Source organism: Hermetia illucens, chromosome 6, assembly GCF_905115235.1.
Source record: "Hermetia illucens chromosome 6, iHerIll2.2.curated.20191125, whole genome shotgun sequence".
Taxonomy (NCBI): domain Eukaryota; kingdom Metazoa; phylum Arthropoda; class Insecta; order Diptera; family Stratiomyidae; genus Hermetia; species Hermetia illucens.
In genome coordinates, this window is record NC_051854.1 from 25,598,235 (window position 1) to 25,620,306 (window position 22,072).

General features: G+C 41.9%; 1 protein-coding gene across 6 annotated transcripts in view; it reads right to left on the reverse strand.

The window, feature by feature from the left end:
• LOC119660530 (mucin-5AC) overlaps window positions 1-22,072 on the reverse strand; it is a 304,327-nt gene that overhangs the window by 85,362 nt on the left and 196,893 nt on the right. For 4 of the 6 annotated variants that reach the window (XM_038069154.1, XM_038069155.1, XM_038069156.1 and 1 more), the window contains exon 3: window positions 12,999-17,273. In XM_038069154.1, the coding sequence (XP_037925082.1) occupies window positions 12,999-15,146 (2,148 nt within the window). In that variant the 5' untranslated portion in view covers window positions 15,147-17,273. The remainder of the gene's footprint in view (window positions 1-12,998; window positions 17,274-22,072) is intronic. The other 2 variants (XM_038069158.1, XM_038069157.1) reach the window with 2 other exon arrangements.

A 22,072-nucleotide genomic window follows, 5' to 3' on the forward strand; every position in this document is an offset into this window, starting at 1 on the left:
GCTCTCTCCCAAGATTTCCGAAATGTGTGCGGTAGAGCAGGAGTGAATGAGTCTTGGGAAATCGTGGTGGGAGGTCAAGGACAATTCAGGCAGCTGCGAACGATAGCACGTAGGTGTGGTATCCCAGTAAGAGATAAATGGTAACTAAATATGTATATGTGTGTCAGTCTTGACCTTTCAAATATTCTTTCTTTTTGTGGGTCTATTTAGAATATAAATGAAGGGCCTCTCGCAACTCATACAATGTATGTCAACGTTTGATCCCTTAGCTGATAAGATCTATGCAGCACCTCATTCGAAAACAAACACTGAAGGCGCAGTGATAGATATACAAACACCGCCGCCTTTAGCAGCCGAAATACGCTTAGCACAGCTATTTCAATAATTGTTAAGCCATCTCGCAAAACTGCGAGCGGTAATATGCAGTTGAACAGCACATTCAATCCCTCAATTCATCCAGACGGAAATATCAGCACGCTCGCTTCGGAATTCTACACAGTGGTAGTCCAAAAATCATCGTTCCCAGGCTATCACTGTAGTTTCAATTCCGAAGTCATACTTTTACTGCATTTTTGCTGAAAGCCATTCACCCACATGACAAATTTCCAAAACACCATTACAGAAAATTATAGATTATTTTACATTTATATAGATCAAGAATGTTAAAATAATTCCACAGATTCTCTTAATCTAGAGGGAGATGCTGAGCTGCTCAGCTTAAAAGCACGCAGAGGAAAAAACTGTGTGACACCAGGGAGTGGAGGGGAAGGGAGGAAAACAGTTGCGGACAATTTTAACAAGCTTTTCATGTTATGAAGTGGTAGGACAAAGAGATTGTGTCAACGCTTTGCTGTTCAATAAAGCTCGGAAGGTGATGTATGTGGTATAACATTTTAAAGTGTAACATTACGTTACCATCTCAGAGCGCGATCCAAACATCGTCAAATATTACAACATCACTTAACGTCATAATACCACATCATTTGGCAGCACGAGATCACCGTACAAACGATGATGATAATACCCTTGTGTACAAGACATCACTAAATATCACTAAGTAATACTATAACGTATCGTTCAATATAGCACGCCGTTGTTCCTAGAACAAGTGGCGGTAGCAACTGTCAAATGCCGATGCCGTCTATTGTCTGTGAATTGATAAGTATTATGATTCTCTGTTCTTCTGGCTGCTTTTGGCCTGGAAAAATGATTTGTGGTTTATGTGTAATAACGCATTCCTCGCAATGTCAAGTAAGGTAATGACAAATGCATAGATGTACATCTAAATGAATAGTCATGCTCGTTCGCAAAAATCATTCTTCTATGGTATATGGAAATCTTTTGTCTTTTTCATCTTTTGCATAAAGTTTTATTCTCCGTTCATACCATCAATACCGCGAGTGATAAATGCAGGATGAATATCACTCTGGTAGTAAGTGCTATATATTTGGTAATATAGGCTGTCGAGTGTAGTATGTGATGTTGGTGATATGACATCACATGTATGGTTAGGGTAATGAAAGTTTTTTTATTTGGTATATTTGGTCTAATAAAATTATAAACATAGGAAGTCTCTCAAAGCATATTTTCATTGTTCCAAGAGGCCAGCATGGCGATTGACCTCAGGAATATTGTGATTGTGCCGCTCGCGACAACTTGGATAGCATAATTAATGAAAAGTTTCCACTTTCGGACGAAACAATGAGCTATTTATTTTTTGATTTCTCATTCCTTTGGCCTCTATTTGATTCTGCATCAATCTTTCTAATGCCGAAGTCTACATACCAGTTTCTCCTTACCATATACTTGATACAGCAGTATCAAGACATGTATTATTAACGTGAGCCACAATTCATAACTTCATAACGATTTGCATATAGACCCCACATCCTCTAGGTCCTTCTAAGTGACCAAGTCGCTTTCATTTCGGAAGATTTCAACTTTCCCCGAACAAACCTTAACAAATATGAGTTAAGGAGAAAGTAAACATTTGCACAATACCGGATAAGCTTATATGTATATTATTATTTCCTCAGTTAATTTTTAAGAAGCGACTTTTGTTAAATATCAACCTGATAGTCTAAACTATCTGCGCCATCAACTCTTTCAATAGCGCCGGATATTTTTTTTGTAATCCTTAATTGATGAACAAAAGTTCAAAAATAATTGAACAAGCACCAATAAAAAAGTACGAAAATATCTTTTTCAAGCATATGTCAGCACAGCATAAACAGATACCATTGATCAATCTCTATAGGAAATACAATGAAATGTTAAGTTGGTTAATCAACTATTGTTTAGAAGTATCTGAAGCGAAAAAAGAATAATAAAAAAGCGTTTTCGACATTGAAAGTGACATGAGAATATTTAGAACAAGTACAGCATTCGTTCTTGATCTTTAAAAATAGTGTTTTATTTTAATTGCAGCGATGTACGCAGTTTAGATACTTAATTGGTAAAAATCATATTTAGTCACGTGGGAGTTGCATAAGATCTTGATATATCTTTCAGGATTGTTGTTGAATTTATAAGCTTAACAAGAATGAAGAGGGACTTTTTTAAAGGGCTTTAAATGTAGTACTCTAATGTATCGATTATATCCATGACTTACTAAGAGTGGAAAACAGTTGATTCACTAAGGGATGTATGTTACTTTGCCTGCTGATTGATTCCTTCTTATTGGAAGAGGAGAACGTAACGCTGTAACCCCCACTTGAGTTGGAGAAAACTAGAGACCCTCGATAGCGTTGCCATGGAGCGTAGGCACATTTCAAAAACAACTTGTTAGTTGTCTCATACGACAAGCAGAGAATATCCTGACTGAGTTCCTAACCTCCAACTCAAAGGGAAGTTCCTTCCTTAGTGGTGTAAAGATCTGACAGATTAATAGTGAATGCTATTTGTAAACCCCCACATACTTCCTGAGACGCCTGAGAGTTACACTGCTATTCCAACTATAGTGGCTAGTCCTCCCTCCTTTCTGAAACGGAGTTAAACCGTCCTTGGATTTGATATCCTCAATTCTCCTCCGTATTGGAATTCCAGAATTCTTATTATCGTAGCGAAAATCTAGGCTAATTGAGCTACCAAGTCGTCCTTCTGGCCTGGACTCGTGGAAATGATAATGTTCAAGTATGTGTAGGTTTAATTATTAAGAAGCAGACTTTTGATCTAACCTAGTCCGGCCAGTTACCGGTAGATGTGTTTCTTGGAGGGCAAAGGGCAGCAACTCGCACTAGAAACACATGGCGCATTATAGTACAGGAGGAGCGTATGCTTTCTGGAAAGACTTGACGAGAGTTGAGGCGCATTTTATCGTGCCGGCAGCGATGGAGTGTGGTCGTGGTAGACACCCTATGCTCCATTAAGGGCATATTGCCCACCATATATTAGTTTTTAAGGAAGTATTGGGGGGCCTAAATTTGATGAACCATTCCTCTTAAGACCAAACACTCAGTATTATTTAATAGTGTCCAGAGACCCCTTTGGTTGCTTAATTAAGCACTATGAAGTTCATCCCCATATAAATGAATTAAGTTTGAGTTATCAATCTTGCAGGTTCTTAGACCATAGCTGCCTGCCTGCAAAGATTGTGTGAAGTCAAAATAGTCTGCTATTCCTGTTGGTTTGCCATAACTTAATTTTTCAATAGAATACCAATCGACTTCTTGAAATAAAACCTGTTTCAAAAGCAAACTAGGGGAAGTTAAGGAAAGACTAAAAAAACACAAATTATCATGCTTGTAAGGACAGCTAGGCAGGGCAAACCGATCGATTTATGAGGCTTCAAAGGTCAATTAAAGTGGGAGTCACCATACTCTCTATTAACGCCAGCACTAAGATAAACCCATCATGTGAAACCTGCATCTGCGGTAATTAGAAGAGCAAGTTCCAAGGAGAACATTGAAATAGTGGTGGCTCAGGAGTCCTGGGTGGATCGACGACAGATTCGCGGTCTACAAGGAGGAAGCTTGCAGGTAATTTGGGACTCCTCTTGTGAAAAACCAAGAGCTTGCATAATTCCTAAACGTAATTTAAAATATGTCTTTCAGAGTTCCTGACCAGGGACCTTGTGGCTATCCAAATCCCATTGGAAGCCGGGAGGAGCACTCGAGAGACAGTCGTGTCATCGGGATACTTCCCAGGAGACGAAATCTGGGCTCCACCCGAACAAGTCGCTAAACTGGTGAAGTACCGTGAAAAGAGGGCGTTACCACTCCTCGGCTGCGATACCAACACCCATCACGAAGTCTGGGGAAGCAACGACACCAATCGAAGAGGTGAATACCTTCTTGAATTTATTCTTGGCAATAAGTTAGAAATATATAACTTAGGGAACACTCCAACATTTGTGATCAGCCCTAGACAGAAATTGGAGGGTGCCGGATGAGCCCTCTATGTCTGATCATAGAATAATCAGATTCGACATTGAGGGTAACTCCGAAATAAAAAGAATAATAAGAAATCCCAGGAGAACGGACTGGGAATCCTATGCAACGCACTTGAACAACATGGCCCACCTTCAAGGGGGCGGTGACATCAGGTGCGAATTGGAACTAGAGACAATGGTGGAAAACGTCAACACAGTCGTCATTGATGCTTATGAGGTCAGCTGTCCCGCTAAGATAGTTCAGTCATCAAGAGATGTACCATGGAAGAACAGGAACCTGGACAGAATGAGAACAGAGGCACGAAAACTCTTCAACCGGGCAAAACAAACCGGGGACTGGCAGAGGTACAAAAATACCCTGACTGCGTATAGCAACGCGATCAGGGAAGCGAAACGGAACAGCTTCAGGGAATTCTGAGAAGGGGTCGAACAGACCACAGAAGCAACCAGGTTTTACAAGGCTGTAGCCAAAGACGGGAGAATATCCTCTGTCTGTTTGACGAAGGAAGATGGGACATTTACCGAGAATGAGGAGGACAGGGTACACCTGCTTCTCAGAACTCATTTCCTGGGGTCCTACCCCATGGTGGCAGGCGACAACATTCTGCCTGACACCCCAACAACGAATAAAAGACGAAGAAAGGAGGACTGGAAACTAGCAAAAGAGGTATGCTCAGGAGCTAAGCTAAGATGGGCAGTGGAAACTAAAAGGACGAAGGAGGTTCTACAGTTTGAATCTCATTTCTCATGCCCCGGATTCAAATCTTAGTTGCATCACAAACACATATTTCATTTTCGACTTTATACTTATTATTTTGCAATAGCAAATCAATTAGAATGACCATCATCATCATCGGCGCAACAATCGATATCCGATCTAGGTCTTAAATAAGGAACTCCGGATATCCCTGTTTTGCGCCGAGGTCCACCAATTTGACATCCCTAAAAGTTGTCTGACGTCCGGGCCTACGCCATCGTCTGCCTCGTCTACTTTTTCTACCATAGATATTGTCTTTATAGACTGGATCATCCTCAACCAGACGGTCATGGTACACTCATAGATTTCATCGTTATGTAGGCAATTAGTATAGCAATAATAAAACTTATTAGAAATTAATTAGGAAAAAATAAGGAAGAAGAGACTGCGTGAATATCATATGCTTGGCGGACTTTAAAACATGAGTAAACAGAATGTGATAAATGAAGATCAAAGTGAACCCCCAGTGTGAGCCGCTATCTGTGACAAAGCTGGCGCAATCTACATAGCAAGTTCACAGAATCGTTTTTGATAGAAGAGGAAGGTGGAAATCTGACGACCATTAAGGTTTTATTGGAAAACTATCGGTTTACTGTCTATGTCTTCGCCTATTTATTTACCTATCTGTCTGCTATACGCTCTTTTCTCGTTATACTTATTGGCACGGAATTTAGCAGAAAAGTTAGAACCATGAACTCACACGCATGCAGTAAATACCTTAGGAGGCGGTCCCCATACAGGCAAAAGAGAAGAGAAGCTTAGGTTATGATATGGGGATTATACTGACAAGATTTGTGGAAATACTAATATTATTAATAAAGTTCCAGTAGGTCAAAGTTGCCTTATTTCCATAGATTTACGTCAACTTGAGGTATATACACAGAATTCAGTATCATATTGAACTATCGATCCCCCAAATATAAAATCCACAAAACCCTTCGTACCTGAAGCGCCAGCTTCCAGTGTCCAACTTGTTTGGATCATATTTAAGGATGCATCCTATTTGACAGTTTTTGTAATATCAAAGGTAGTTCGGGAATGAAAATTGAGAAGGGCTGGTGGCATTGGCTTTAAGACCGGATACTTAAAAAAGGACCAAATATTCTTAAACCTCTCGAACAGCTAATACCACTTACAACGTGTCATAGGCAATAATAATAACAACAATTATTGGCGCAAAAATCGAATTTGATCAGGGCCTTGAAGTGTGTTCGAGCACCTCATTGAAGACCGTAATGGTAGAAGTGAAAGAAGTTAGTTTGGGAGTAAACAAGGATAAAACGAAATTTTCATTGGAAGACATGGGGAAGCCATGAAAATTATGGACTCAATCAAAGCAGACAGTAGGGCATTTTTGAAATTCTTGAGACGAACCAATTGTTGCAACGAGTCAACTGGAAGCTTGATGTTGCCCGTCTAAATATGAATTTGATAACGTACAATTCCGTGTAGCTGTAGATATTGAGGGCAGGAACCGTCAGATTAGAGATGACTTAATCAGATAGTTTTGTCTCCACTCGTTGTGCAGGCGATTTTTTTAGCGCAAAACAAACGGTATTGTATAAAGTCGTAGTATTGCCTAAGAAGATGAACGACATGGAGTAATCGTCCACACCAGACCAGAATCAGAAAGTACTTCAGAACAGGAGATTATGATGGGCAGTAATAATAGTGGTATTGACAGCTCTGAGCGTTGTATGTGCTAAATTGCAGAAGAGCACAACCAAAAATAGATTGTGGATCTTCTTTTTCTTCAGCTAGGCTGGATCAGTTTCCCATTTTGCTCAGTCAAAGGCCTAATCATGAAGCTCTCAAACCACCATCCAATGTAACAAGCCATTGTTCCTTCTTCCGGCCTTTTGATCGTTAACTACTGACTTCGATGTTTAAACTAATCTCAGCAAGTGTTGCCTCATCAGCGTGAATTTCGTGCCCATACCACTGAAGTCCCCTCTGCCGTAACTTTAGCACGACTTTGTAACGATCACGGATATTTCAGATGTGATCATAGCGTGTTAAATAAATATGGTACTTCTTCAATGAAGGCTTGAAAATACGAGGTATATTGAAATATACACCCGAAAAAAGTTGCTAACTGCGACAAAAGAGTTCCCCTGTACGGTCTTACCTAAACCCGTCACAAAATCCTTCAAAGTTCGGGCATGAGACAAATGTCCCAGGTTTATCAATGCTTCGCTGACATGACATGGGATGGAGTTAGAGGAGAATAAGACAGAGACCCTAGAAGCTAGCAGTCGCAAGGTGAAGGAAGAAATTCCATGCGAGTACATAATAAAGTCACCAGCTAAATTTCGAAAAGCAAACCCAACTAGGGAGCGAGAAAGTGAGAGGAGTGATACCTATACTAACTGGAATAATAACCAATATTAGACGACCTAAACCATCGAGGTGGATGTCAATAAGAAGACAAGGGAATAATATGGAATGACGTAGCATTTATGGGTACTGGAAAAACACCAACTGATATCTTGACTGAGGAAATGTGAAGGCCGTAGGATAGACAAGACTAGGCAAGGTATTGTGGAAAAGAATTGACATAATCAACATGTAGCAGGCAACGAGTACGGCAGTTCACCACAGTGTCAAATGCATACTCACTGTCTACAATGGAGCAACTCTTCCTGAGAAACGCATTGTCCTTCACCTAGCCCTTTCGACAAATTTCTTGGCCTTTAGCCGCCTCGAAGTGAAAGTCAAAATGAAGGTCGGTCACCCAGAAGTAGTACTTGCAACGATGTGATAAGTGTTAAACAAGAAAGACCAGTAGCTAGACCCTAATGACAGCATCCCGAATGAAGCTGCCCAGATCCTCATCATTCGTGTACTTTTTGAATACAAAGAATATGTGGTCATTTATTTTCCTCATCCCAGAGGAGTCGTATCCTAATGACGGAGAAGAAGTTTGTAACCTGTCCATTCGCTGTTTTTGCATCCGCCGAGCTTAAGATAAGATTGGTGTACCAGGATCTATCGGGTAGGTCCGGCTAAACCTCTTCGAAGAAACTACCTCTCATTATTAAGTTATGTTTTATAGTCATAATTTCACCTTGTTAGGACCAGCTTATACAACGCATTTCACGTATCTGAAGTCACCGGGGCGGATAGACCTGCTTCTTACGCGTGGCAGTCTAGTAGCCTGATTGGGTTTATCATTGAGATTATTACCGCTATGACACCGAAAGAGCATTACATGTTTCAAACATGCTTTTTGACTTCATTGCGAGTACGAGTAGCTAGATAATTTAGAGGGGTCTTGATAATGAAGACTCTAATGGCATGAACAGAATCTGAGATGATGACAATCTTTCTAATATGTTAACCCTAGCTTGCCGAATGACCGGAGAGTCGGTAAATAGTTCCGCTGAGAGGACTGGTCTAAATATCAAATTGGGCGTTGTGTCCCCCTTGCCTAGGATAGGTCAACAGAAACTTCTACCACAAAGATCGTGTGATCTGTTCTTTTGTATGACTCCTCCTCGTCATAAGCGTTTTTGGCAGAGCAGAAAGCGAAATCCTGCTGGCTTTCCTTTTATCTATAATAGTATGAAAATTATCGAAGACTTTTGATGAAAGAGTGCACGGTGGGGTAGTTGGTTTTATAGTTTATGCCGAAGTTGCCGTTGAAGAGGAGAGAAAAGTTTTATTTATAAACATTAAAACTGTATATGCGTGGGTTGACTTTGTCATATGAGGTCCAGACATCTTCTTAGCAGAGCAACCGTAAGCGTATTTTCTTTTTCTCAAGGCATTTAGGCTTGACCATATAAAAGGAAGAATAGTTGGGAATAGGTCTTACATCTCCTCTCTACAGCTTGTGTGCTTTCCCCAATTAGATCCTCTCGTGCAGTTGACAAGCAGCCTGCTTACCTTTGCTAGTAATGGAATTGATTCGTTCATTGACTGTCAGTGTAGCAGTTATTTCTCAGCCTACGAACCTTGTGGAGGTGCTATGCTCTGGAGTCGTGTTGACAATGTTTAAAGAAGTCTTCTAAATGGTGTTTCAAGATTCAAGGGTAACTAAGTTTTTACACTGGCTAATCAACTCCTGTGCCATTCCTTTAGTCTCTCAGGCCCTCCCCTAAGAAAATGTCATCCACATATTGATCACAATCCTATATGATTCTTTCGAAAAGTCACCTTAAAACTGTCAGCAGTACTTTTTGCATTAGCATAACAGAGTCCGGTACTGTTAATTAGAACATGCTTGGTTTGATTGTATCTTAGCCCTGCAGGTGCAGGGCACACAGTCTCAGCTTTCAATGAGACGTGTTTTAGTTTCATTTTCATCACACTGTCTTGTGCAAGTAATAAACCTACTGCAGCGTATGCTTCAATTCAAAGAATAATGGAATGCAGTAAGCGGCACCTTATTCGGTAGCCAGGAAGAGCTACAAAGGGTAGAGCGCGCATGAAAAAGCAATCGGGATGGGGATATTGTTGCCGTTATGATCTAAAGGTTGAGGGACTTAAGGAAAACCACTTCGCTCCGCCTGTTTTCCAGATGCACGTACCAGATTTGTAAAAGGATAGGATAAACTGAATTGTCTAAACATTTTCCGGCAAGACAGAGATTGACTATCTCTGTCTTGCCGGAAAATGTCAGTCAACATATCGGACAACTGGAATACAGAGATTTTTCAATCTGAAATAATGAAATTCCATCAGAAATCTAAGATTCGAAAAAAAGTCTCTCAGAGTAAAAACACCGAAAGAAGAATAGTTCAGAAACTAAATCACTCTAAATAGCTGATATTAAGATTCGAAAAAGGTAACGCAGATTAAAAACTTCGCAAAGAGAAATGATCAGAAAAGGGAGTCAGTGTTAATCACTGTTAAGCATGGATTTGGCTCTGAGGCTCGAAGAAGCCAAGCAAACTGCAGGAAGTTTGGACTTAGAAAGAGACAAGCGTTGATGGACCCTACCTGTTATGACATACAGCGTCTTTATTGAAGGTCTGGAGAGTCAGAGCAATCTCTTCCAGGTCATAGAACCAAATTGCCCCTGAGTTTTAACCTTCGTCTGAGGTAGGACTCCTTTTGGAAGACAGCTTATCAGATGCTACCCCTTCTCTACCCTGGAAGCAGCATGACCGATGTGATTACAAGCTGATGTTTGCTCGCTTACATGAATCCAAAAACACGACGTAGGTAAGAAGGATATACGTATTTCAGGACAAAGATTGCCAGTAAAATTAGGAAATAAGCGTTAAGTACCTAACTGGGAAGAAATTGTCTTAGACTGTTTGTGGGTGGAGCATCAACCGAATCCTGGCAGGTCGATTGGTTTATTGTATATGCGGACTATAAGGGAAATGAGGAGAAAGGTAGACGGAGATATACTGAAGATGAATGCCCTAATTTCCTAATAATACTCAAACCTCTTCTCATATGCGACTCTCAATTAGTCTCTTCTGTTCCTGTGCCAAGGTAGAGGAATCTTAGAAAGACACGCGTGAACATCGGAGCTAGAGCGGACCCTTCTAAACATTTACATCACACCGTTCACAGGCAGTTTTTGTCACACCCATGTTGTCTGTATGAATTTACACAAGTTAGCAAACATTTGTTATTAGCCACTTTGACGAAGTTGCTATTAGGACAAAGATCGGGCAGCGTCCAATGAGTTGCCTCTGCCATGGACGAAACCGCAAGCCGTTCGTCTTGAATTTATCATCGCATATAAGGAGCGAGAATCGAGATGTTCTTGATACTAGCTGTCACTAGTTAATTTGGTGGGTAAACAACTTATGGAGAAGAATGACAGAGTGGGCATATTGGAATCGCTCCGGGTTCAGTACTTTGATGAACAACCAGAACATCGGAGAGTTGGAGGTCCCGCCAACTGAAGACGACGGATAAATACTGCCACCACCAAGTGTAGGAGAAACAGTCCTTGCAGTTCATCGGCTAAAAAATCATAAGTTGCCAGGAGCCGATGAAATTACAGCCGAATTATTTAAATATGGAGGCGACCAATTACATCAAGTGATTCATCAACTTGTGCTCAAGGTGTGGGACAGCGAATCAACGCCTGACGACTGGCAAAGAGGTATTAACTGTCTCATACATAAAAAGGGAGATATCACACAGTGCAACAATTATAGAAGTATCACGTTATTGAGTACCATCTGTAAGATATTCTCTGCTATCTTGCTAGGCCGGATAGCTCCATACGCCCAGAACATCATTGGCCCATACCAAAGAGGCTTCACTCCAGGCAAATCAGCAACAGATCAGGTATTCTCTCTGCGGCAAGCATTAAATAAATAAACAAATAAAGACCATTCGACATCAACAACGGTCTACAACAAGGGGATGCCCTATCATGCGTCCTCTTTAACCTGGCCCTCAAGAAACTTATCCGTGATGCTGAGGTAAATGCAAGAGGTACGATCCTCTTAAAGTCCACCCAACTACTGGTCTATGCTGACGATATCGAGATCAAGGGAAGAACCACCCGAGACGTACAAGGGGTCGAAAATTACAACCGATAACAGCTACGATGATGAAATCCGCGCACGGTTGTTGTCAGCCAACAGAGCCTATTTCAGCTTACAAAAACTGTTCCGCTCGAAACGTCTCACCATAGGGTCACAGCTCTTATTGTACAAGACTATGATCTTGCCAGTCCTCATGTATTCCCCGGAGACTTGGGTTCTTAGCAAGAAGAATTGCGAACTTTTGGCCGTGTTCGACAGAAGAATCCTCCGAAGAATTTTTGGCCCACACATGAGGATGGATGATTCCGTAGCCTACATAACGACGAAATTTATGAGCGATACCATGACCGTCAGGTTGTGGATAAAATTTGGCTCAATAGGTTACGATGGGCGGATCACTTAATTCGTATGGATGAGGATGATCCAGCCTGGAAAGTCTATAAGGGCGATTATCTCTGGTAGAAAAAGAAGACGAGGCAGACCCTGCCTAATATGGAGCGATGGCGTAAGTCAGGACGACAGACAGCTTTTAGGGATATCGAATTGATGGACCTCGGCGGAAAACCTGGATGTTTGGAGTTCCTTATTAAGGCAGACCTAGACCGGATACGGGTTGCTGTGCCGTTGAAGATGATGATAGAAGGAGCGAGAATCCGGATATTCTTGATACTAACTGTCACTAGATAATTTGGTGGGTAAACAACTTATGGAGAAGAGAGGGGGTCTGACAATTCAGTGTCGTACAATAGAAACTTCCTTGCTTCACAATCTACGTCGTTTCAGACAAAAATGAACGAACTAAAAAAATTAAGGGCTTTAAAATCATGATACAAGGCCATCAGGAGCACTTTAGGTCAACCAGTCTCGGTTGCATCAGGAAGACTTCCGATGGAGAAAAATCACACAAGAATACGGAAATTCCATTATGTGGTGGATCAAAGGATCAGTCGGTCCTAAGCCAATAGCCCTGTGAGTGTTGGAATATTCATCCTTGCGGGCTTCCGGTTCCTAATTTATTTTCTACACGCACTTAGCCAAACGTGATGTTATCTGAGATATTTGATGCAACCTTGTTTACAATCAATGCTAGCACGAAGGCCAGAACAACCGTGGGAGAATACTAGATTTTATTTTAGTTTTATCGGATCTGATTTTTCTCTGGGACAGAATACGCTGAATGTTATCTTATATCATTCGGGATGTTTTTTCAAATAACGTGGTTCAGCTCACAAATGGAGATGTTGCTGAAGTCGAAATAAATGATGAAGTTGGAGACCATCGATGAAAGGATCGAAGGAGCAAGGTTTAATTGGTCATAGGGTCAACCGAAAACCAAAGTCACTGAGTTTCAGAATATATAAAAAGATATTATCAAAGGAACTTCACTTACCGCTGATTTAGATGCATCACGATTAATATTCCTTAATGGGGCCTTAACATCAGGACACTTTTCAAACATTAACACCCGTTCAGCCACTGAGCCACGCGTTAAGAATGGCCTAACTGGATTTAAATTATTAGTTCTACTATTCACATGCATGTTATTATTATGATTTGCATTATTACTATTCTGTTTAGCCTCGGGATGTGGTACGGCATCATTTTTCGGTCGAAGTTTCATTTTGGCGGGAGTCGGTGCTGGCGACATGGTTTCCGTCGTCTTAAATTGCGATATTAACAGTTGCGATTGTTGATTGGGCAATGCTGGTGAACTGGCCGTCGTTGTAGTTATCGTTATAGCTGTCGGTTGTTGTTGTTGTTTCGTAGCATCATTATTCCAAGACGTTAGATTCGGCCGTTGTATGTTGGTCGGTGACAGGGACGATTGCTGAGCTACTATCGTTGGTGAGGTCGTTGTGGTTGGTGAAATAGTTGAGTTTATTGAAGCCACCGTGGAACCTGATTGCGAAAACTTAACCGAACCGATAAGAGACGCAGTCGAGACGTCTGGCCTATTCCAATTATTTTTACTACTGATATTGCGATCCGATATCGACACGAGCGACGACAATGCCGTTTTCTTATCGTTCAACGTTGATGTAATCACTTCCGGAAGTTTGTTGTGATGATGGCTTTGAATCGCGTGATGGGCTAGATTATGGTCATGGTTATTCAACACGATACCCGTTTTCAGTGCGTTTATCAGGCGCTCTTCCTCGCGGGACACTTCATCCAAGAGATCGGCCGAAGAGGGCGGTGAGCCTTTGCCTAGATGGTCAATTTGTTTAATTGTCTTAATTGTATTGTTGTAATCGTCGCCACTGTTTGTCGTTTTGTTAACACCACCATTTTTAATTATAGCACCGCCGCTCACACCAGCACTCGCCCCGAGGCTGCCATTACCACCACTAGCGCCACTACTTCCGATAGTAGTTGCGGACGCGGTCCCAGCACCGCTGGCACCGAGTGCCAGGCGATTTTTCAATGGCCACGAGGGTTGGTGATTGATCAAATTGGCAGGTTTGGCAGGTGTTTGAGGCTTTCGACTACTCGACGACAATGGACTTACACTTATACTATTAGCACTATTATTTAAACCTTTTGTTGATATAATACTAGGAGGCGAATCGATCACATCAACCGCGCCCGACTGCGAAGCCGACCGCGAATCCAATCCCGAGGACGTTGGTGAAGGGGTCGCTGCTGCTGTGACCGATGGAAGAACTGAAGTCAAAGACGACGACTTTGAATTAGTCTTAGTTTCGCTAGTTTTTGGCAACTGTTTCCCTGCTCCGATTGTATCTATTAGAACGTCGGGAACGCTTTTGCTCAACTGATTGGTGTTGGTGTCGGGCGACGTGGATGGCAGGGACGCTGCTGATGACGAAAATAGCGACGGCGATGCTCCGGTCGCTGAGCTTCTGCTGGTTGTTGTTAGCGGCGACGCTATTTTCGTTGGCGTGCCACTCGGCTCGCCAATAGGGCCACTACTATTTATCGTCATTTTCTGATAGTTGGGCTTGGTGGTCGCGGCCGGTGCGTTTCGCACCAGGAAATTCGGTTTAACATAGCCCGCTGGACTGGTGCTACCTTCGAATTTCCGCAATGCATCTTTGATAGTTCCCGACGAGAGACTGGTGGTTCCACCGGTTGTGGTCTTTCGGGCTGCTTGCTGACGTGCTTTGTCCTCGTTCACGAACGAGTTCACTAGTTTTTCCAGATTATTATTCGACATATCGGGAGATTGAGCTAGGAAACCCACGTCCAGATTGTTCCTTGCTGATGAGTTTAAAGCTTTACCGAACGCCTCACTTGCTACTGTGTGACAATTCAGGATTTCCGTTGGGGCTAGACCACGTGCTTTCCACGTTTGGTAAATCGCCTCGGCATGATCTGATATTTGCTTAGCGATAGATGCAATATCTTCTTCTGTTTCTATGAAGTTTGTAGATTGATCAATTGACGTTGAACGATGAATGATTGTTGTCGTACCGCTTGGTGATTTTATTGATTTTGTTGTTGATGTTTTTGTTGATGTAGATGATGACGATGATGATGATGATCCACGTACTTGTTGTTGCTTAGCAGTAGTTGCCATGACGACTCAACCGAAATAAAAAATAAAATAAAAATATTGCGAAAAACGAAAAATAAATGAAAGATTCCAATTTGATTTTTCGGCCTATTTTGTATGGTTTGCATTCAAATATCTCGTTCCAGGGGAAGTTGTACGATTCCAGAGGGGGTGGTTTCACAGTTCACGTATCACTCGATCAGTCAAGCAGACGCTTAATGCTATTTAGACAACATTCCACCAACACACATTATCGTTTTCTTTTTTCGTCGTATCTTTAATTCGATTTTTTAGATTCTAGATTTATTTTGTAAGGCTGATGACGGTCACACATATTTTTATGGCACTTTGATGAATTTTAAAGTATTTTATGTTTTCCTGATTTAGACGACTTTATGCTCGTTTCGGAACTGTTTGCATATTCCTAAAATCCATTTTCAGTATTGCATTATCGGTTTCACCTATGAGATTGTGATAGTACTACTTCCATTGCAAAAAATGCATGTGCGTGTTTAGGAGTATTTGGTTTATGGTTACTTCCCAATATATATATAGAGGATATGTTACAGAGGTTTTGATTAAAAATATTTTATCATTAATACTTATTTTTGGTTAGTTTAGGTACAAATAACGTATCAAGTTGTTAGGGAAATAAATATCTAGATCAACAATGTCATCAACGCAAACGTAATTATTCAGCAGAATATAATGAGGTAAAAGTTATAAATAAATAACACAACATGGATGTTAAGGATACTTGTTAAAAGTACTTTAATATAAATTAGTAAGCTCAGGAGACTAACAATTCGATTAAATTAAAAACAAGAGATAAATAGTCTTTGGTTGCGATTACAGATTATATCTTTTGTTAAAACTTTAAATTTATCAGGATCCTTTATTGACGATTTTATATTCGAGCGGAGAGCGGGATCTGGGTCAACAGAAGTCCTAAACCGTCAATAATTGATACAAAGTTGATTTAAATGATATTTTTCACTTCTTCTCTATAAGCTTGATAAGTTGTATCTTTCAGCACGAGTTTTCATTTAAATCATTTCACTAATTTTTGTTATGTATTCTCCGACATTATTCGATTTCGGCTGTTCTCTCCTTGTTCCACAGGCCCCGATGCGTGCCAGCACTCATTAATAAATTTCTGTATCTTCCGCTGATATACACTCAAAGATTTTAGTAAGTTAATTCTCATTTCTTTCCGTTTCAGCACCAGAACACCGAATTTACATTGTTAGCAAAAGGTAAACACAATTTTCCCGTTCCCGTGTCTATCATATATGATTTTTCGCGTCAAATCCAAGACACATTTCAAACACTTAAAAGATATTTAATAAAGACAAAAGTTGTCACGGGAGCTCCACCGAAAAAACAACAACAATATATTAGTAACAACAAAAAAGAATGAAACCCAGAGAGACGGAAAAGCCACGCGAAAATTTGCTTCTTAGGTGGAAAAGTCAGTTTGTGAACCGAAATTGGATATCGCGATATTTTCCCGACCGAGATTTCCTTCACTGCTTTGCGCTATTGCGTCGGTCGTAGTCGTTGAGATTTTTCACATTGCAGACCGGTCCCGTACACTTTCACCGGGATCACGCGCACACAATCATAATCCACCAGATTTTTCCTTGGCTTTCCCCGACTTTTTTTTACAAAATTTCACCGAGCTCAGGAAAAATCTATCAATTGAACGCAATTTTCCCTCTACAAGTATTGGTGGTTTTCTTCTCCCAATACAACTACATGATCCCCTTCTAGTATCATAGATCCTTCATGCAGGTTTTCCGTCTGATCGATTCACATACGTACGTCGGGAAATTTATGAAAAAAAAAAATCTCGAGATCGGGGGCCTTAAAATATCCGATAGATTTCAACCCAATTGCGTCGGGAAAAATTGGATGCTTTCACGCATGCGTTGACTCGTCCGAATTTTAAAATTAAATCATCGAATGCGGTAGTCGTTGCAGCTGTTGGCTTTGTGGTATTGGTGGATTTGGATCATTTTGGGATGGTTAAATTTAGATATTATCATTTTATACTGCACGGCGGAAAACTCACGCGAAAATTCTTCTCCTTTTCACGTCGACCAGAGTCGAATACACGGCGATAATTTGAGTGTTCAGGAAAGTAAGCGGCTGAAATGAAAAAAAAAGATAAATAATTAGAGAATTTCCAGGTTATCGTTTAATTATTGTATAAAAAACTGACTTCATTTTCCTTTCATCAAAAAGCTGATAATATTACGACTGAGAATACTTTTAATTTCAATTTTTAAAATATGTCTTATTTAAGAATGCACTAACCAAAGATTGGGACAAATATCAAAATGAATTAAAGAGCCAGGATTTAGGTAATCAACGCTTCAAAAATATAATTTAAATCTGGCTCCTGAAAAAATAGAATCGGAATACGAGGAAGCATTGGCGACGGAATCGGTCAAGTCGGGCAATTAGTCTGAAACAGTCCACGACTGTGACACTACAATGAAAAACAAGCTTGCCAGTGGAGAAATACTTTCCTCAAAAACAGAACAGAAGATCAACTGTCCGACACTAGCGTCGTAGAAGAAGATACCTTGTACCATCGCCCCAGTCAAATCTAGCAGCAAACAACAGAGGCCAACGTCATGAAAACTACAACAACAATCACGAGAGGTACCTCGAAAGAAGTGAGTACCGAAATTCATCCAATTGTTATCGTTGAACCGCCTGAAAATCTTAGAGCTACGCAGCGCTCTATTTCTTATTTCTTTCCCAAGAACTTCCTGCTATCAAAAACAAGATGTCCAAATTATCAGATACTCCTTAAAAATAAAGATGACAACCAAGAACCTTTTCGTGAAGACCCAATTGAAGTTCTTCATTTATACTCTTCTCTGGGAGAAAACCACATCCGTTATTATTCGATGCCTATACCACAGTTGCTCTGCGCAGGAGATAGCTGAGGACTTAAACAACCAATGAATATCTAGCGTGCTTTCCATGAAACCCTTCATCACGACAGTGGCAAACGAACGATGCAGTCACTTCTGACGTGTCTTTTGAGATCGATAATCTCACCCTAGTTAGGGTGATAACAGCAATTTAGTCCGTTTTGAAAGGATAATGAATAACAGACTCTGATGTGCAAAAGCTACCAGTGAGTTGGTCATACAGCACTTAGCTACTATCAAACCAAGTAATCTAGGATGCGAGCTAGGGCGAGGGGGTTGAATGGGTTCAGTTACACAAGGTAAAATTCCTGATCGCCTTTAACTCGACAAAGGCCAGTGATGATCCTTGCCCATTTTTTGGATCAAGTCGACTCACACCTCCCAGTGGTAGCCCTGGATAACCATTTGATAACGGTCGTGTGGTGAATAAATGTGAGCGGCATCCCAGCGCACACTCTAATACACAGATCGCTGAACCCGGCAAGAGGTGTAAATTGCAACCACCCATATGCAACGGAACAAAACAATGGAGTATATACCCCAGGTGGCAGACCAATTGTACCGGAAAATCCACCCTCTCAGGAGGTCGGTCCTACAGATTTTGGGGACTAACCCAACTAACAAAGAAATATCACTAACATTAAAGGATGCAAAACCAACTATTGATGTGCCCAAAACACCTCACAAAATGGAAAATAAGAAGCTGCGCGAAAAGCTCAACAAGCTAGAGAAGCTTACATTACAGCTTAGTTTGCAAATTAAAGAACTACAGGAGGAAACCGAAATCGTCAAGAAAACAACTTAGGGTAGTTCACTCCCAGCGAAGTGCCACAGCCCTAGTGCCGATGAATCAAAAAGATACCACACAGATGAAGAAGAATTGGCCAGAGAAACTGACTGGATCTTGCAAACAAGAAAAGCGTCTACGAAAAGAAAGTCAGACTCCTCACCGAGCTATCCTTAATATGAAGGTCAAAATAGAAGCACTGAGAAAAGTCAGCGATCTAATATCCCAGTGCAAAAGGTGCCAAGGTATTAATCACGCTCAAAGGTATTGCAATCCCCATCGAAGCTGTGTGAAATCTGCTGATGACCATGAATCTTCAACATGTCCAAACAACAGAGCTTCCCGGCAAAATGTGTAAACTGTAAGGCCAACACCCAGCCAATTACAGAGGCTATGAAATAGCGAAATAATTACAGAAAGAAAGACGCAAAGGAGCGCTGCCGTCAAAGTTGGCTGATCCCGAAAAACCACAAACTGAGTTACGCAAAACTAACCCAACGCTTGTTAGACCCGAGAAAATAGAATACTCGCAGGTGGTAAAGCAAGGTGCACTAACCAAAAAAATGTCGATGGTAATCAAATACTGAAAACTATTTTAGATAGACTTAACATTTTAAATAGAAGACTTGACGAACAACAAATAGTAAACAAACAAATTTTTGACAAACTTAAAAAGTATAACGTCAAGTCAAAAATTTAACAAGAAAACCAAATGACAAATATCCTGAAAATCATAACGCGATATGCAAAGGGACCGCCACAGCTCGATATACTGTCCGCCATGTTCTGGTGCTATAAAAAGAGATTTCGCTCGACTCTTCTAGTTCATCGGAAGCAGGAAGAGCCCAAAAGTGCTATTTCCACTCCAACGGTAAGCCTACATACATCTCAGGCAGGGTCTGCCTCGTCTTCTTTTTCTATCATAGATATTGCCCTTATAGACTTTCCGCGCTGGATCATCCTCATCCATATGGATTAAGTGATCCGCCCACCGTAACCTATTGAGCCGGATTTTATCCACAACCGGGCGGTCATGGTATCGCTTATAGATTTCGTCGTTATGTAGGCTACGGAATCGTCCATCCTCATGTAGGGGGCCAAAAATTCTTGGGAGGATTCTTTTCTTGAACGCGGCCAAGAGTTCGCAATTCTTCTTGCTAAGAACTCAAGTCTCCGAAGAAATAGAAAATAAAGTTGAATGAGGAAGTGCTCGCGAGGTCCTAGGATGGATCCCTGTGTTACTTCCGATGTGATTTCCATCCTCCTCTGACCCTTTAGCGTCTCATAGAGCAGGGAGTGGTCTTTCAGATAGACCTTCAATATCTGCAAGAGATAACTTGGTACATGGATTGAGTTTTCTAATGTGCCTGGCACATCTGTCCATCTTACGGAATTGAAGACATTTCTGACATCAACAATTCTGAGGAGCACTATCCGTTGGGATCGGCGGCTGGGCAATAATAGTATGCACGGCTTCCGCAGTGCTGCGATTTTCCGGGTGACAAGGTTATAACTAAGTCCGCAAGGGGCCTCATTCACTTCGCTGACCAGGTTCTGCCAGCTGCGAGTTTTGCTTTTATTTATCGTGCTGTGGAGTCTCCTTTTTGTTGACCTATACTCTGCCTTTATTGCGTATGCCTCCTCTCTGGTGTGTAAACCTTGTACCAACTGGCCGAGCTTCGTAGGTCGGAAATTTCTGCCGTCCACCAGTGCATAGAAGGCTTGTCACAGCTGGGCCCCCCCCCCCCCCCCCCCCCCCTGTTATCAGGTTCATCACTGAGCTTACGACAGTGTTAGCTGCGACGCAACAACCCCCAATGTGCCCGCCAGTGCCACTCTGCCTGTTAGAATAGTTTCACCGAACTTTCCGATGTTCACTCTCGCGACATTGCACACGCAGGGAGAGCGCCGAATTGGTGAAGGGCAGCAAACAGTGTCAACCACTTCGAACGCAATGTACTTCGAGGGCTCGCCACCCGTCCACCGATGGTGCCAGGTATTCCGACACAAAAGATATATCAGGAATGCTTCTTTCGCAGCCTGGGTGTTTAAAACTACGAGCTCGGTTTTCGTCGCCATTCCCCGGATCCGTCTCCCTCTGGAGTCAGCCTGAGGGATGCTCCAATTAAGGGCACTAGCATTAAAATCAACGCCTACCAGAATTCACCCCTCCATACCCGAAACGGCGTCCTCTAGAGCATTAAGCCAGCGCCGAAAGCCCGGCATCGTCTCTCTCACCTTGGGCAAGAACACGAAATTACGTCGTCCCGAACCCAGATGGCAGCGGTACCCGATAAGTCGAGATGGCATGAAGAAGGGTTCCTGTTCCGATATTGCTCGTTGATTAGCACTAGATTAGCCTTTACCTCAACAGCGAACTGCGCTAGCAGCTGGTAAGCGGTTGCACTGTGGTGCATGTTAATGTTTATAGTTTCGCCCTAAAGATTGGACACCGTCCCTAGCCCACAGTGTGAGCGACGCTCTCACCAAACGCACCACGATCTCTGCAGAGAACGCAACTTTCGCTTTCATTGCAGGTCTTTGCTTGGTGACCTATCTGACCGCATCTGCGGCATGGTGTTCTCCTGTCGAGTCCCTTGCAAGTTGCTGACGTGTGTCCATAGACCAGACACCTGTAGCACTTGGTGGGGACTATTCGCATTCGCACCCTGCATTTTCCGCGGCGAGTTTTTAGCCTCGAGCATTTACAGAGGTGATGCCTATCCGAGCATTGGTTGCCTCTGGATATTCACACTGTATGACTTTTTCTGTGAGGTAGTCAAGATCTCGGATTTCTAGAGAGCTCATAGGCTCTAGACTAGAAACGAGAGCCTTCTCCCCCAGTAACTCCTTGACCGCATCACAGAACGTACTCTTGCTAGTCGTTTTCGGGCCCACTCTTTGTTTTCCGTATGGAAGACACTTGTGTTCCGTTGCCTTCAAGTTTTATCCCGTAGCGAATTTCACTAAGGACTTCTGCAAATGTCTTGCCTCCCGTCGGCTTAATGAACAGGGCAGACGGTCTAGTCATCCTTCCTTTTCTTGTCTTTTCTGCTACTGGCTTTTGGTTTGTAGCCTACTTGTCTTCGGACAGACTGGTCTCTGGTATCCAGTTGCTTCCTTTTATCCTTCTTCCGTAGTTCCTTCAGTTCCATCAGCCCGTCTTTGGCGACTTCGCTGAGGTTCCTCTGGAGGAACGTTGCCGACTGCATACG